General features: G+C 46.9%; 1 protein-coding gene across 13 annotated transcripts in view; it reads left to right on the top strand.

Moving 5' to 3' along the window:
• PECAM1 (platelet and endothelial cell adhesion molecule 1) overlaps positions 1-17,255 on the top strand; it is a 75,550-nt gene that overhangs the window by 34,160 nt on the left and 24,135 nt on the right. For all 13 annotated transcript variants that reach the window (XM_039502453.1, XM_039502452.1, XM_039502451.1 and 10 more), the window contains 7 exons: positions 1,568-1,828; positions 3,132-3,419; positions 10,096-10,374; positions 11,583-11,687; positions 12,758-12,785; positions 13,239-13,312; positions 15,222-15,278. In XM_039502453.1, coding sequence (XP_039358387.1) covers positions 1,568-1,828; positions 3,132-3,419; positions 10,096-10,374; positions 11,583-11,687; positions 12,758-12,785; positions 13,239-13,312; positions 15,222-15,278 — 1,092 coding nt within the window. The remainder of the gene's footprint in view (positions 1-1,567; positions 1,829-3,131; positions 3,420-10,095; positions 10,375-11,582; positions 11,688-12,757; positions 12,786-13,238; positions 13,313-15,221; positions 15,279-17,255) is intronic.

Here is a 17,255-nt window from a genome sequence, read left to right as displayed (position 1 = left end):
CCAGCATCATGCGCAGATTGGTTGAATATCTGTTTTATTTAATCAGTTTAATCTAGGGTCTTATGTCATCAACCATCACTGTAGTAATTTCTCTGCTCTGTTCTTTTTAAATAATTATCCTTCTGGCTTAAGACAAGGGCAGGTGAACCTTTTTGGATAAAGTAAGAACCAAACCTGGACCTTCACCAAGAACTCAAACTGAACTATTTTCATGGAGGTTCAGAAAAAGATTTTGGCCATTTCACTATTGTCCATTTTCATATGCGCTTCTTGGCTCTAGCTATGTCTGCAAACCAAAGTGTTAAAATACCATGAGAGAGGCTATTTTTGGCAATTTTCAGTCTGGCAGGGACACCCCCGCCCCAAAGAAATCTGATACCAGAACCTGTTCTTGTGATACTTCCAATCTAAATTTTAGGTTGGAGATTAATCTACCCACATTAATTCCCGGATTCCATGTGGTGCTGACATTTGCTTTGGCTAACTGGGGCGGGGTGTGGTGTATGTCATGTGCATTCTTAAATATGTTTGTGTGTCTCTGCTGCCTCATCCTGGAAGAGACGTCAGACCTGCTCAAGGGTTTGTGATTGTGTTTCTCTTTGGTGGTCAGACAGTCACATCAGTATTACCACAGCTCTTGGAGATACTCCTTTAGCTTGAGTAGTTATAGCATGTGTTTTTGGAGCTGAAGGTCCTGGTTCTAACCCCCATGCTGTATATGTGCGATTCATTTAGCAACTGTTGTGTTCATTGCTTGTGGCCAAGGATTTGTTGTGCCTTGTAAAGAGGTACTTTCCTCTTAAGGCCAGAGGAGGTAATTACTCAGTTTTGTATGTCCAGGGAAGTGACTGAAGCAGTCGTAGGGAGAGAGGAAGATGGTCCCAAGGAGAAGTTAGTGCCTGAAAGGAATGGTTTAGGGCCATCCCAGACCATTGTTCCTTTAAGGGTCTGGGACCAGGAGCCTTGTAGAGTGGGAGAGGCAAGGCTCTCATCTCTCCCAGCTAGCAGAGACAGGGTTTGGGGTTATTAGACTCACCTGATTCTGACTGGAGGGTGACTCAAAAGAAGGCTCCAAGGCCAGTCAAGGGAGAAACTGGCTGAAGGAGGAGTTGGTGAGGAGAGGGGAAGAGCTCGGCCTGGACAGAGCCTTAGGAAGGAGGGCTGGGAAACCGCTGAACCCGAGGGGAGAGTCTACAGGCTAGGGAGGCCAGGGCTGGAACAAAGTCCCAAGAAGGAGACTCTAAACTTGAGAGGTGAACAGAAAAGGGCCTTTTTGGGAGCTGAATTATATCGAGAGGGATATTATTTCAAAGACCTTGACTATGACTGGATTATTCTGGGAAACTGAGGCAGGGTGCCTGCAGGGCCACTCCAGGCCACAAAGGAGTGCCCTGGGATGGCAATAGTCTATGTATCATTACCAAGCTGGTGGATAAAAATAGCTAATACACCACGAACAATTCCCCATTTCATTGTGTCCTTCCCCCTGAATAGTATGGGAAATGTAGCTACTTTGCCCTTATGCACAACCTGAATTAATTCTATTCATTCTCTATATTTTTGGTAGAGTTGTTTGCCAAGCCAATATTGACTCCCTCTTTGACTGACCTGGATGAAAATGAGAGCTTAAGCCTGTGGTGCCATATTAATGGCTCCCCTAAAGCAAACTTCTCTATCGTAAAGAGACCTCCGGAGAATGGCATCTTGTTGAAAACTTCCAGCAACTTCACTATTCAAGCCCAGGTGAATGACACCGGGTCCTATGTTTGTAGGGCTGAGATAAAAGGAATCATCAAGGAGAGTGACCCTGTACAGATAACTGTTTACGGTGAGTTGATAAGGAGATATAAGGGCCCAGTCCTGCAAAACACTTGAGCACCTCAATAGTCCAGTGGTTTGCAGAGTCAGGCGGTAACCCTTGAATTAACATGGCGTCTGCACTGTTTGCAAACAGCAAGCAACACTCTGTAACTTTCTTGTAGTCTCTAGACTGGGGTGGGCAAACTACGGCCCGGGGGCCGCATCCAGCCCTCCAGATGTTTTAATCCGGCCCTCGAGCTCCCACTGTGGAGGAGGGTCCAGGGCTTGCCCTGTTCTGGCACTCCAGCCAGGGAGCGGGGTCAGGGGCTTGCCCCACTCCGCGTGGCTCCTGGAAGCAGCAGCATTTCCCACCTCTGGCTCCTACATATAGGGGCAGCCAGGGGGCTCTGCACGCTGCCCCTGCCCCAAGTGCCTGCAGACTGGGCAGGGTGTAGAGCCGCCTGGCTGCGCACGGTGTAGGAGCCAAAGGGGGGACATGCCGCAGCTTCTGGGAGCTGCTTGAAGTAAGTGCTGCCCAGAGCCTGCACCCCTGGCCCCCTCCCTGCCCCAACCCACCCGCCGAACCCCTCGGTCCCAGCCTGGAGCACCCTCCTGCACCCCAACCCCCCCTCCCGAGCCCCACCCCAGAGCCCACACCCCCAGCCAGAGCCCACATCCCAACCCCCAATTTGGTGAGCATTCATGGCCCGCCATACAATTTCCATACCCAGATGTGGCCCTCAGGCCAAAAAGTTTGCCCACCCCTGCTCCAGACATACAGAACGAGTTTTGTACTGATGCAAACTGGTTCACTTTTTCCAGGGCCAGCCATAAGTGGAGAAGGAAATTAGCATGTCTTCCCATTTCCATGCCCTGTCACTCCCTTCAAAGGTTTGCTGCATCCCTTTCCCAATGACCTTCCCCTCTATCCTACCTCACCTTACCTTTCTCAGTAGCTGGACATATTTCGCATACCTTTTTCAGTCACCAGTTTTTATCCGAAACTCCATCAGCTTCTCCTTTGATTTAGCTCCCCTCTGCCCCACCCCCTCCCAGCAGTCTTCCCAGATCTCAGTAGGAGGCAGAAGCTATCTTGGTCATGGAGGATTGCACCACAGGGAAATCAAGTTGTTTGCTAGCAGTACACCCGTGCAGCCAATGTGGGTAGCTTTCTTTATCCCTTGGAATAAAAGTATAAGCAATCTGTGGATGCTAAATAGGTAGCATGTGTTTTACATATCATGTATAAATTAATATGGCAGTCTTTAGTAACTACTGGACTAGACTTACCCCGATACAACTTCTTCAATAACAGTTTTTATTCCTTTTAGCTCCAGTCTCAGAGCCAGTTCTTTCTGTTGCCAACTCATCCATGGAGATGGTGTTAGGGGAGACCCTACTCCTACGCTGTCAATCCATGTTTGGAACTCCGCCTATAAACTATACGCTCTTCAGAGGAAACAGACTTATTGACACCATCACAGTATTTAATAACACATATGCTGAATTCAAGGATAGACAAACTAAATTAAATAGTCTGAGAGAATACAGATGCGAAGCTAGCAACCGTCACTCCCATGCGAACAAAAGTAGCTACAAGATGAACATCACGGTGATAGGTAAGCCCAACTAACTGTTCAGCTGCTGCTGTTGAGAAAGTTAGATGAGTGAGGATTTTAATTTTGAAAATGTCTGTAATAGCATGTGGTGGACTGCACAGATTGGACTGAAGTTTATATTAAACCTTTTTTTCAGGCAAATTATAAAATACTTGAGGCTCTGAACCTCAGAACACTTTGCGGTGGTCTACAATGCAAAAATTCTACTAGGAAGCTGGATCAAATCAACCAGAGCCATTTTTATTTTAATGGAAAAATACCCGTCACATGTTAACTGTGACTTTTAAATGTCCTTATTGAATTCAGGCTTACTGCAAAACAAAATGACTTGTTCTTAAGTCTTTGAAACTACAAATATGGGTCCAGTCCTGTGTTTCTTACTCATTGGAATAGTCCCACTGAAGTTAATGAATAAGAGCTGGAGCATCAGGCCCAACTTTTGTATCTTTTTTAGGCAGCGTGGATTAAATGTATTTTTATGTATACAGAACTGTTCTCGTGGTGGCCCTTGACAATGACAGTGCATGTTAGCTCCAGTGTCCCAGTGAAATTCCTATGTAATTGTGCCATTCCCATGAGCACAGTCTGGAGAGTTGAACAGCTGTGTCCTCTCACTGGGGTGGTGGGTATCGAAGGGAGGGGTAGGCTGTACCTCCCCAAACAGCATCGTGTGGCCCTGCCCACACTCTGCCCCAAGACCCCTTCCTGCTTCCCCGGCTGTGCTGTGGGAGGCTCTTCTCCTTGTGGCTGGGGCCAGGGGTGGGTAATGGGGGCTGGCCTGCACTCCGGAGTTGTGGGAGGGTGGCTGCGCTGCCCACCCAGTGCTCTGGGGCTAGAGGGAGGGCTGCACCGCCTGCTCACCTGCCCAGCACTCCAGGGCTGGGGGGAGGGCCGCACCACCTGCTCACCCGCCTGGCATTCCAGGGCTGGGGGCTCTCAGGCAGCCTGGACGTGTGTGTATGTGGGGGGGCTGGCTGCCATGCCAGGAATGGGGGGACTCTGGGCTCTGGTGGGAGGGGCGGGACCTTGGGCAGAAGGGGTGTTCTGGGTCAGGGGCTATCCTCTCCGAGCCTGGGGTTCACTCATCGTCCATGGTTGATACCGTAAGTAGAGATGAGAGTGATTTGTGTCCTCTGTTTCCCCTTCTTAAAGCATTTCTCTTCTTTGAGAATCACCTCCAGCTGGGTTTCAGGGGACAGCAAGTCTGTTTGGAAGGGGAACCTCCAGCTGTTTATTTGCCAATATGTAAATTTCTCCATTACACCCTTCTTCCCGCCAAAGAATGGTTGTTGTAATATTGTGAATTTTAGGTCTGTAATCGAGTGACGAGGGAGATTGAAGTGTTTTCCAACTGGTTTTTGAATGTTATAATTCTTGACGTCTGATTTGTGTCCATTTATTCTTTTACGTAGAGACTGTCCGGTTTGGCCAATGTACATGGCAGAGGGGCATATCACTCTTGTTATAGTGTGTATGGTAACACCCATTGTTTCATGTTCTCTGTGTGTATATATATCTCCCTACTGTATTTTCCACTGCATGCATCCGATGAAGTGGGCTGTAGCCCACGAAAGCTTATGCTCAAATAAATTTGTTAGTCTCTAAGGGTACGTCTACACTACAAGACTATTTCGAATCTACTTAACTCGAATTTGTGGAATCGACCTTATGAAGTCGAATTTGTGTATCCACACTAAATACACTAATTCGACTGTCTGAGTCCACAGTAACGGGGCCAGCGTCGACTTTGGAAGCGGTGCACTGTGGGAAGCTATCCCACAGTTCCCGCAGTCCCTGCTGCCCATTGGAATGCTGGGTAGAGCCCCCAATGCCTGCTGGGGGAAAAAATGTGTCGAGGGTGGTTTTGGGTAACTGTCGTCATTGAACCGTCAATCACGCCCTCCCTCCCTGAAAGCGCCGGCGGGAAATCTGTTCGCGCCCTTCTCTGGTCGGTTACAGCGCGGACGCCACAGCACTGCGAGCATGGAGCCCGCTGCGATCATCGCTGCACTTATGGCCGTTGTCAACTCCTCGCACCTTATCGTCCACCTCTTCCACAGTCAGCTGCTGAGAAATTGGGCGAGGAGGCTCCGTCAGCGCGGTGAGGACAGGAAGTCACAGAGTGGCGCAGACCTCTCACAAAGCAGGGTACGCTGCGCAGTGGAGATCATGGTGGCAATGGGTCAAGTTCATGGTGTGGAACGGCGATTCTGGGCCCGGGAAACAAGCACGGACTGGTGGGACCGCATAGTGCTGCAGGTCTGGGATGAATCACAGTGGCTGCGAAACTTCAGGATGCGTAAGGGCACTTTCCTTGAACTCTGTGACTTGCTGTCCCCTGCCCTGAAGCGCCAGGACACCCGGATGCGAGCAGCCCTGACTGTGCAGAAGCGAGTGGCCATAGCCCTCTGGAAACTTGCAACGCCAGACAGCTACCGGTCAGTAGCGAACCACTTTGGCGTGGGCAAATCTACCGTAGGGCTTGCTGTGATTCAAGTAGCCCACGCAATCGTTGAGCAACTGCTCTCAAAGGTAGTGACTCTAGGAAACGTCCAGGTCGTCAGAGATGGCTTCGCCACGATGGGATTCCCAAACTGCGGTGGGGCTATAGATGGGACTCACATCCCTATCCTGGGACCAGCCCACCAGGCCAGCCAGTACATTAACCGAAAGGGCTACTTTTCTATGGTGCTGCAAGCACTGGTGGACCATAGGGGACGTTTTACCAACATCTACGTCGGGTGGCCGGGCAAGGTTCATGACGCGCGTGTGTTCAGGAACTCTGGTCTGTTTAAACGCCTCCAGGCAGGTAGTTTCTTCCCGGACCACAAAATAACGGTTGGGGATGTGCAGATGCCTACAGTGATCCTCGGGGACCCAGCCTACCCACTAATGCCCTGGCTCATGAAGCCCTATACAGGCGCCTTGGACAGTGAGAAGGAACTCTTCAACTACCGGCTGAGCAAGTGCAGAATGGTGGTGGAGTGTGCTTTCGGACGTCTCAAGGGGAGATGGCGGAGCTTACTGACTCGCTCGGACCTCAGCGAAAAAAATATCCCCGTTGTTATTGCTGCTTGCTGTGTGCTCCACAATCTCTGTGAGAGCAAGGGGGAGACCTTTATGGCGGGATGGGAGGTTGAGGCAAATCGCCTGGCTGCTGATTACGCTCAGCCAGACAGCCGTGCCGATAGAAGATCCCAGCGGGAAGCGCTGTGCATCCGGGAGGCTTTGAAAGCTAGGTTCCTCGGAGAGCAGGGTAACCTATGACTGTCCACTTGATTTACAGAGAAGCTGAACCTGAGCCTGTTTCAGTGACTGTTGACTTCGATCTGCGGTTACATACCCTGTTCTCCAGGTTTCCCCCCTTCCAACACACGTTTTAAAATAAATTTAATGGAACACTGATTATTAACAAAGTTTTCTTTAATGATGAATTCCTGTTCTAGGGTTGAAACATGGACGCAGACTGTGGTGGATACGGTGTGCACTGATGTACAGACCGCTTCTACACTAGAGGAATGACAGGCTCCTGCTCCTACAGCAGTCTCTGGGGGGAGGACGGTTGCAGGTGGGTGTGCAGGAAGGGGTGGGTTTGCAGGAAGGGGTGAGGGGTGCCGTCTTTGGGATGGAGTTTGGATGCAGGCTCTGGGCTGGGGGTTGGGGCGTAGGAAGGGGTGAGGGGTGTGTGGGAAGGGTGAGTATGTGTCCGTGGATGAGGGCTCTTGCTGGGGCTCAGGGCATCGGAGAGGCTCGTGGCTAGGGTGGAAGGGCATGGTAAGGGCAGCCTGCCTTGCCATTTGTGGATGGCAGGCGCTAGGACACTGGGGCAGCATACACCTCCCAGACTGACCCGGGGCAGCATACACCTCCCAGACTGACCCTGGTGCTTAGTGACTGCAGTCTGTGTGTGTCCTGCTGTTGATCCTGCCCCCAAGTCTGTACCCTGGTAATGGAGGCTGTCCTATGCAATTAAAAAACCCCTCCCCCACCCTTCACACAAAGTCTTCTGACAAGAAAAACGTGACGGAAACAGTGAATAACAACAAACTACTTTTAATACTCAACTACACAGTGGGGGGATGAAACTTGGATTTGGGACTGGGTGATCCAGGAAGGGAAGCACTTCTCAAAATTTATGGCATGAGAGCTGTGTGGTACATGAGCGCTCTGCTGGGGTGCAGTGACAGTTTTCACGGCCCCTAGCGCCCCTCCTTCTTGTTATTTTGGGTGAGGGGGGACAGGACTTTGTGGCGGGGGATGGCGGTTGCAGATACAGTGCAGGGGGGCTCTCTCCTCCTGCCTGCGGTCCTGCAGAACATCTGCAAGGCGCCGGAGCGTGTCCGTTTGCTCCCTCAGTAGCCCAAGCAGCGTTTGAGTCGCCTGCTGGTCTTCCTGCCGCCACCTGTCCTCCCGTTCGCTGTGTGAGCGCTGGTGCTGACATAGGGTCTCCCTCCACTGTCTCTGCTCGGCCGCCTCGGCTCTGGAGCAGGCCATCAGTTCCGAGAACATGTCGTCCCTAGTCTTTTTCTTTCGCCGCCTAATCTGCGCCAGCCTCTGTGAGGGGGATGCCGGGGCAGTTCGTGAAAGAGCCGCAGCTGTGTGATGGGAAAAAGGAAGTGATTTCCTTGAAAAGATACATGTTTGCGAACACTGAACACAGTCTACTCAGTTTCTGTGAACAAGACCATACAGGGCACCTAGTCTCACGAGCTCTCGGGACAAGTTTGAGATTTCGGAATACGCTTTCATTGGCTGCGGTCTTGCACAGGAGATCGGACAAGCGGGGCGGTACAGCTGAATCCGTGTAGCAGCCAGGCCTGGTAAGCCCTACACTATAGGCTGCTTAACAGTTAATGGATAGCTGTGCCCTCCCGCTGAAGGCAATCTGGAAAGCATAAAGTCTGACCCTGTTCCAGCCCCTCGCGGCTGTGCCCGGGAAAGATCACTGTATGCTTTTCCTCTGCGGCCTCCAACACGTGGCTGTTAAACGAAGGTCATTGCTATGCAAAGTAAAAGTCAAGCATTCACAATAGTAACAGTACATTAATTGCCCTAATTAGATGCAGCAGTCGCCGAACGACATTACCCTGAGGCGGGTCACTCGGAGAGAGAGAGAGAGGATGCTGCGAGAATCCCTGCACAGACCAGGACCGTATGCTGCCATGCTGGTCGAGGCAATGATTCCGCTGTACGTTAGGATGGCCTGGCACGGAAGAGTGTGCTTCCATGGAGCACCAAATAAGGCACCTCTCCCCAGGAACCTCCTGCGGAGGCTTTTCGAGCACCTCTACGAGAGCTTCGTGGAAGTGTCCCAAGAGGATTTCTGTTCCATCCCTATATGTGTGGACCTTCTTTTTATATAGTTTTATATGGAAAACTTTTTATATAGTTTTTATTCCTGTTTTTTAAAAAATAAATGTTTCCATGTTTATAGCACTTACCGACTGATCCTTCTCCTGATTCTGAGTCCGTGTTAACGGCCGGGGAGGGTTGGTAGGGGATCTCTGTGAGGGTGATGAAGAGATCCTGGCTGTCGGGGAAAGCGGTATTGTAAGCGCTGTCGCCGCGCGTCCTCCACAACCCCTTCCTCATCTTCCCCATCGGCGAACATCGCCGAGGAACTGCCCGTCGACACTATGCCATCCTCAGAGTCCACGGTCACTGGTGGGGCAGTGGTGGCAGACCCACCTAGAATGGCATGCAGTGCCTCGTAGAAGCGGCATGTCTGGGGCTGGGCTCCGGAGCGTCCGTTTGCCGCTCTGACTTTTTGGTAGCCTTGTCTCAGGTCCTTGATTTTCACGCGGCACTGCGTTGTATCCCGGCTGTATCCTCTGAGTGCCATGGCTTTGGAGACCTTCTCGTAGGTCTTTGCATTCCGGTTGTTGGAGCGCAGCTCCGAAAGCACAGACTCATCGCCCCACACAGCGATCAGATCCAGGACTTCCCGGTCTGTCCATGCTGGGGACCTCTTTCTATTCTGGGATTGCATGGACTCCTCTGCTGGAGAGCTCTGCATCGTTGCAGGTGCTGCTGAGCTCGCCCCGATGTCCAACCAGGACATCAGATTCAAAGTGCCCAGACAGGAAAAGGAATTCAAATTTTCCCGGGTCGTTTCCTGTGTGGCTGGTCAGAGAATCCAAGCTTGGACTGCTGTCCAGAGCGTCAACAGAGTGGTGCACTGTGGGATAGCTCATGGAGCTACTAAGTTCGATTTGCATCCACACCTAGCCTAATTCGAGATAGCCATGTCGAATTTAGCGCTACTCCCCTCGTCGGGGTGGAGTACCGAATTCGAACTAAAGGGCCCTCTAGGTCGAATTCCTGAAGCCAATGATGCTATGCTGATTTACACTAGCTGAGGCTCTGGTTGATTATTTCTAGAGATATTATCTAAATTGTTTCCAATTTAGGGCCTGACTAAAAACCCATTGAAGTTTATGGAAAGACTCCCACTGACTTTAATAGGGTTTGGATCGGACTTTCTCTACTTTTGTTTCTTTCGAGCAATGGGCGCTGCTCCCCAGCAGAGGCTGGCCAGGAGCATGGGAATAACTGAACACAAATGCAATGTGTTGTCAGTCTCTCCGGCACAAAGATAAAGTGGCGCCAAACTAAGCATTTCTACAAAAGTATTTTACAGCCTGATGATGTCTTTTCCTCATGCCTTCACCTGCAGCTCCCGTTACAAACATAAGCTTTGGAAGTGTACCCCATGGCGAAGTGGAAGATGGTGAAGATATCAACTTTCTTTGCGTTGTAGGCGAAGGATCTTTGCCAATCAACTTCACAATTTTTAAACAAAATGAGCAGGCACCTTTATTTTATGAAAGCAAAATGGAAACCAGAGTCGTCTGGCAGAAGAAATCATTGAGCAAGCAGGATGCAGGGAAATATTTTTGCGAAGCCTCCAACCGAGCCCTGGTAACTAAACGAAGCGACTTGCTAACCGTTAAAGGTAAGCTATGCTCCTGATGGCACATCCTTATGCTGCTCTGAATACTACCAGAATAAGTCTATCTCAAATCTACCGTTACATGTAATGTTGGGTTTACCAGAACCTTGGCATCTCTTACAGTAGCTGTAACTTTTTAAAATGACAGGAAAGAAGGCATCTTAATGTACTGGTCCTTTAAAATTCCCCCTCTTCTGCAGGGCATTTCCTGCCTTACATGGTGAATTCCATTGCAACACTTGGTACATGATAAAAACACCAATCACTCCTTTCCTGTGGGATAAGGAGAATTTTATAAAGGGCCACTACTGTAGGTAGGGACTTCACCACTAGATTGTATTGCCACTTGGAATTGTGCATGCGCTGTCGGTGGGGGACAGCATGAAAGGTTTGGGACACCATCTAACCAAAACAGTCTCATTGTGTTCTGGACTGAACAAACCCCAGGAAGACTTAGCTCTTGGATCCAAGGAAAACCAGCTTAGGCAGCATGGACTCTGGCCTAATGCAAAAGCACTTCTCTCTAGAAAAATCCCCAACAAGAGTGAATAGATCCAAAACTTAATGTAGTTTAACTGACTGGCAAATGAAAAACTCAGGAGAATAAGTTCTTCTCCTGCAGTCCATAATGTTTCTCACTTTCCTTCAGTCCCCTAGCTATGCTCAAGCAGCAAAAAGGAGCTGTGTCCAGGGGATCTCCCTGCCTAGCTGTAAGTGGGGTGATGGGTTGGTGGTCTTGCCTACTGGTCACTCAATGCTAGATTTAATAAAATACCTACTAGTGTTGAACTGGACCAAGGGGACTTGTTATCCCCAGTGGCCACGTCTGTCTAATTTTGGGGGAGTGCATGTTAAACTTTTGTGGCTTCTTTTGCATTTTCCATGGCTTCAGATCTGTGGCAGAGGTCAGCCAGGGAGAGCCACTTTTTTACAGTGGGCTGTCCTTGCATCCTCAACCATACTAGGAGAGACTGAGAAGCCAACTAAAAGCTTTCCCTGACTGGACTTAGGAACAGATCCATCCGTTAGGGAAGAGCCCAGATGGTAACCTCTTTAAAGCTTTTCCAGAGCTGTCTGAACTCACCCTCCTGAGCACTAAATACTTCTGATAATGCCAAGACCACCAGCAGTGAGGACTCGGGAGTTGTAAAAGCCAGTAGTGACTTCATACCACTGCATGTATTGTCACACATGTCTCTTCTCATTTCCAGTCGTCCTCGCTTCATGGCAGAAAGGGTTTATCGCATTAGTTGTCTTGGCTGTAATTGCCATAGCAGCTTCTGGTTTCTGGTGGTGCTGGCGTAAGAAGGAAAAGGGTAACAATGAATATCTTCTATTCTCTGGGTGCTGAATGAATAGAACAAATGAGGGGGTTGGCTGCAAGAACAAAGGATGGGGTGGGAGGAAAGGTGACAAATGTAGGATTTGAAACTACCCCAATGCTGGAGGTTGTTTGGCTCGGAGGTTTTGATTTGATCCATCATAAAGCTATGAAATTCAGATCTGGGTTCTAGTTCTGGGCTCCCCTTTACTTCCACAAATTCAGGGGTGTTCAGGCCCATCTCGAATCCTTATTGCCTCAAAAACTTGAGGTTCTTACTTAGCATTTATTCAGTCTCTACTCAGAAACAATTCCTATTAATTGTGAGTTTTGACTAAGTAGTGACCTCAGGATTTGGTCAATGATAATTGCGTTACTCTTTCACAGTTTTTGTTATAGAAAAATGGGTAGGACTAGTTTAAATCCATTCTGAACCAAAATATCTGGGAAAATTTGGAATGTCTGAAACTTCCAGATATCTGTATATTGGCCTGCCTAAGGAGCAGGGTTTTAGATCACAGCATCCCTGCAAGAGAATATCAGATCCAGAGGACTGGTCGGTTAAAGGGATTGGAAGTAGGATACAGAGTGTTAAGTAACTTACTTAATTTTGGTCCAGGTCACTATAGCTCTGCAATCAAAAGTTAAGGTCTGAAAGCTTTTCAGTGGACTGTACGGTGGTCTGTACATTAAAGCATCACATTTAGCCTCTTAGTTAATAGTCTCAGAAGAGAGGCTAAGAACTGAATGGGCCATGGATTCTGAGATAGCCCTTCATCTTTGGAAGTATCCCCACTAGATCAAGAGGGGGATCTGTGGCAGCCTGTATTGAAACTGTCAATGCTGTATCCGTTCTGTGCCCATACTGGACCATGAAGTCCTCTAGTCAATTTGGCAATTTCCACATCCACTAAATAACATACCAAACTTCACTGTGGCCACCGGAGATGATCCTAACTCAGGGATGGGTGGGCCCCACATCTAGCTTTCATCTTCAACTTTTATGCGTTTGTCTCTCTACTTGTGCAGGATATAACAGTTTATCTCTTCCCTTTCCCTTGCAAGGTAAACATCCTTCCATGGAGATGTCTGGGTAAGATGGCTTTCTTTCTGGAAATGGTAAAACATTTGATTGAAATGCTGGAGGCTTATGTTACACATATATGGTGAATCTTATTAGGTCTCACAGCTGGAGACAATAGGTGGTTGTGGCTACTTGCAGCAGACCACCTACTCAGAAACAACAGGATGAGGAAATAATCCAAAATGGAAATGGGGTAATTACTAAAAATGGGGAATGACAGGCCTAGATTTTAATGCCTTCAAATGTAGGATTAAAATCAAATAGACATATGGTAGAAGAAAAGGGAGCTAACACTTGACTTTGGGGTTTGCTTATGCTCCTATTGAGGTCAACAGCAAAACTTCCATTAATTTAAAAAGATAATAAAGGAGTGGTGCCAATTTAAACAATAAATACTTTTTTTTTTTTTACTTTCAAGGATAGTTCCTTAGTCATGTCTATTTCTGTACGTTTCCTTTCTAGATCCACAGCAGTCACTAATTCAACTAGTGAGAAACCGCCATCTGGACCAAACCATTATACAGAATTCTATCCTGGTAGAGTATTTTTTTATACTCCCTGGTAGCATATTGCTTTAATCAACAAATGTTTGTTTAAAAGTTTGGCTTTGCATGGTCATGATATGTACTGGGGCCCAATTTTTAAATAATGGAATAGTAGATGCAGCCACAAAAAACAGCATTTGTACTTGTAGATATGAGAATGCGGATATGTAGTTATCCAGTCTGCATGTACAAATGTAAGGGGTTTTTTTTGTTTGTTTTTTGGGGCGGGGATGCTATCCACAATGAAACCTGGTCTGAAAATGAGGTGTGTATAGTGGTTAGAAATGGCTTAATGGAACAAGCCTTAGTAATACTTAGGGGTTGAGACGAGCCATGGCTTAGGATAGGGACTAGATCAGGTTTAGGCTCGTGTTGATTTTTGAGGCCCAATCAGATGTGGTGTTGTGTTTGTGTTGGTTAGAACTGCCATCTTGTAAGCTGTTCTCATGAGAGGACAAATTTTTATAAGCTGTTCTGCCATGTTGGGCTGACTATTATTGCGAGATTTTTTGGCTACTGGTGAACTGGAACTCTAGGCTCTTTCTTATCTTGAATATGACTAGAGCTGGGTAAACTATTGTGAACCATTTAATCTAGTAACTCTTTGGCCAATTATGTGAATAGGCCTGGAGTCTCATGAATTTTAACTTCTTTCAAATTATTGGAGAATAGTTTATATGAACACATTTCAGTTTATCATCTGCTTATAAACTACTCACTACAGGAATAGACTTACTATTTGCTATATGTAACTTTAGCTAGTTCTGTGAAACAACATGACTTAAGATTCATCTATTTCTTCTGCTCCCTGACTGGATGACCCCCAGGCTCAGAGCTTCCAAGATGACCATCCAGACACTATGAATATGTACAGGATTCTCATAAGCTATTCTTTCCCTAGATATTCTTGTAAGCACCTTTATACCAAACATCAGATTATTAATCTTCCTAGACTTCTAGGCAAGATAGGCAGTATCCCCATTTTACAGATGGGGGAAAACCAAGGTAAAGGCAGATGAAGTGTTCAACAGCACAACCAAGGCCACAGAAAGAGATAACAGAGCAGAGATTTAGGAGTTTATGGCTCCCAACTCTGTGCTCAGACCACTAAATAATAATAATTTTGTATTTACATAGTATCTTTCATCCCTGCAGAAGGAAAAACCAAGGCAGAGATCAGGTGATCTGCCCAAGGGGCAGAAGAACACATGACTGCTCACTTACAGTCCCGGCTTTTTAGCTACTAAATAGTCCTGCCTCTCCACTAGAAAACAGCCCCTCTCTTGTTCATCTTTTCCGAACTCTGGAAGACATCAGTCTTCAAGATCAATTTCACTAGTCCATCCCCTCTCCTCCCCCCCCCGCAAAAAAACCCCAAAAAACAAAAAAACCCACTATGTCCAATATGTTTTTTGATCTCTGCAGGCTATTTATTGCCCTCAATCTGAGTCTGAACTCCACTGGTGTCAGTGATCTAGGGTGACCAGACAGCAAATGTGAAAAATCGGGACAGTGGGTTGGGGGTAATAGGAGCCTATATAAGAAAAAGACCCAAAAATCGGGACTGTCCCTATAAAATCAGGACATCTGGTCACCCTACAGTGATCCAATGTGAGTAAACTGTCACCTTGTGGAAAGATCTCTCAATGTGAACAAAGTTATTCCTTGATTTCCTTTAGCTTTAAACTGATCCTCTTATAGGGCCAAATTCTGCTCTCCTATATTATATGAGTGGCTTGGACATGTACCCAAGGGCAGAATTTCCCCTATATAATTAAATCATTACATCTTGTGACAGTAGGAGGTTTCTGTTGTATTTTAATGAGAAAGCTAAATGAATGAATCATACCTATTCTAAGCTGCTTGTTGGCTCACCTTCTGCTTATGTATTTAATTTTAGGATCAGGTTACATTGAAGATCGTGAAAATCCTGTAAAACCAACAGATGACAATAAAGGTAATTTCAACACTCTTTTTTTTTTAATCATAACTTTTTTGTCATTTTGGAATTAAAAGTGGTGGGGACATGTCTGATTGTGAGGGCAGGGGACTGGCGATTAGGCCATCTAGGTTCATTCGTTTTCTCCCACCTTGTCGTCAGTGATGCTGGGGGAAGTAACTTATTTTTTGTATTTCCCACTTGCAAAATGAGAGTAACAATGTCCATGTCCCGGGCGTGTTCTGAGCCTAATGAGTTGCTTCTGTTGAGTGGTGGCATAGAAAAAGAAAACTATTATTACCTACAAATATATTTCAAACCACCAATATTATTTTTGAATCTTTTACAGAGAATCTTTCACAGGCTTCCCGTACCTTCTGTTTATCTTTGCTTTCATCATTTTTCCAGATCTTGACATTTTAAGCAGTAAAAAACTGGTGTCAAATATGAAGAAAATGATCTTCCAGCTAACTGAGGCACCAAATAAGTTTTAAAAAATACCTCCTTTTTAAAGTAATAATTGTATCAGGTATTGCATCATCTAGCTGCATAGTTGTATACAGATACAAAGTATTTTTCAGGACTGGGTGTTTAAAAGAACTGATTAAAAAGCAGAGCTTAAATGTCAATATTCTGGTGATATTATGGCTGAAAACTCATAGACAGATACTACTATGTTCACCGTCTCCTCTTGCTCCTATCTGTGCTTGCCACGTAGGCATGTGACTGTTCAGAATGTGATTCCTGCTAACTTGATGTATAACGTGGTTATGGCTGGGCAAACCCATAACAAAAATGTTTTATGGCCTGCGTTATTCAGGAGGTTAGATTAGATGATCACTGTGGTCCCTTCTGGCCTTAAATTCTATGAATCCCGTGAAAAGACCATTCCTTGCTCCAAAGAGCTGATAGCCTAAATATGAGGCAAGAGACATTACATGGCTGCTATGATCAGACGTTACTGGTTAGCATGAAAAGCAGCAATCTCAGCACACCATCTGGCTAGCTGCTGTCAAGCTTTTCATAGGCATTGTAGCAAAGGGGAGTCTTAAAAAGGGATTTGGAGGAGGATAATGGGGTGGGTTTGCTGGTGTTCTATCAGGAGCTTCACCCATACAGCATGGGAGAAAGTGCAAAGGGATATAGTTGAAAATGTAACAAAGGGGCATTGAAAGTTGGTATCATTGGCAGAACAGAGGTGAGAGTCGCCATACCAGCAGTGTATGACATAATAGGTAAGGCTGGAATAGCCCATAAAGGCCTTCAAAGTGAAGACAAATAGTACAGTGGAGAAGGAGGAGCCAATGGAGAGTGCAAAGGCTGAGGTGACGAACCAGGAAAATGACTGTAGCAGCATTTTGAATGGATACAAGTGGGGCAAAGTGGGATTAGTAAAGACTGGCGAAGAGGAGGTTGCCATAGTCAAGACTTGAGAGGGTCTGGATGAGAGTTCTAGCAGCACAAATGGAGAGGAAAGTCTAGGACTTAGATCTTGTACAGGAAGAAGCAGCCAGATGTAGACGAGGCCTGGATGTAAAGATCTAAAGAGGGGACCAAGTTGAAGGTAAAGGTTATAGGCCTGAGTGACAGGCAGGAGGGTGGTGGTGTCCATGGTGATTGAGAAAAGAGGAATGTGGGAAGGCTTGTGAGGAAAGATTGTGGGGTTTTTTTTAGCCATGTTGAGCTTATGCTTATAAATGGACATCTGTAAGGAGATGTCAGAAAGACTAAGATTATCTTGGACAGAAGGAAATAGGTCTGGAGTGGAAAGGTAGCTCTGAGTGTCATCAATGTAGAGATGATAGTTGAAGTCATGTTTGCAAATGAGACTTCCCCAGAGAAAAGTTATAGAAGGAGACCGAGGATGAAGGCCGGCGGAGCCCTAAAAGAAAATTGCAGGGAGGGCGTGATGAGGGTCCTCTGAGTGAAATGCTGATGGCGTGACTGAGGAGGAAGGAGAACAATCAGGAGTGAACAGGTTCATGAAAGCAGAGG

Source organism: Mauremys reevesii, linkage group 15 (genome assembly GCF_016161935.1).
Source record: "Mauremys reevesii isolate NIE-2019 linkage group 15, ASM1616193v1, whole genome shotgun sequence".
Classification (NCBI taxonomy): Eukaryota; Metazoa; Chordata; order Testudines; family Geoemydidae; genus Mauremys; species Mauremys reevesii.
Note: the sequence above shows the minus strand (reverse complement) of the source record. Positions and strands in the feature narration are given on the sequence as shown.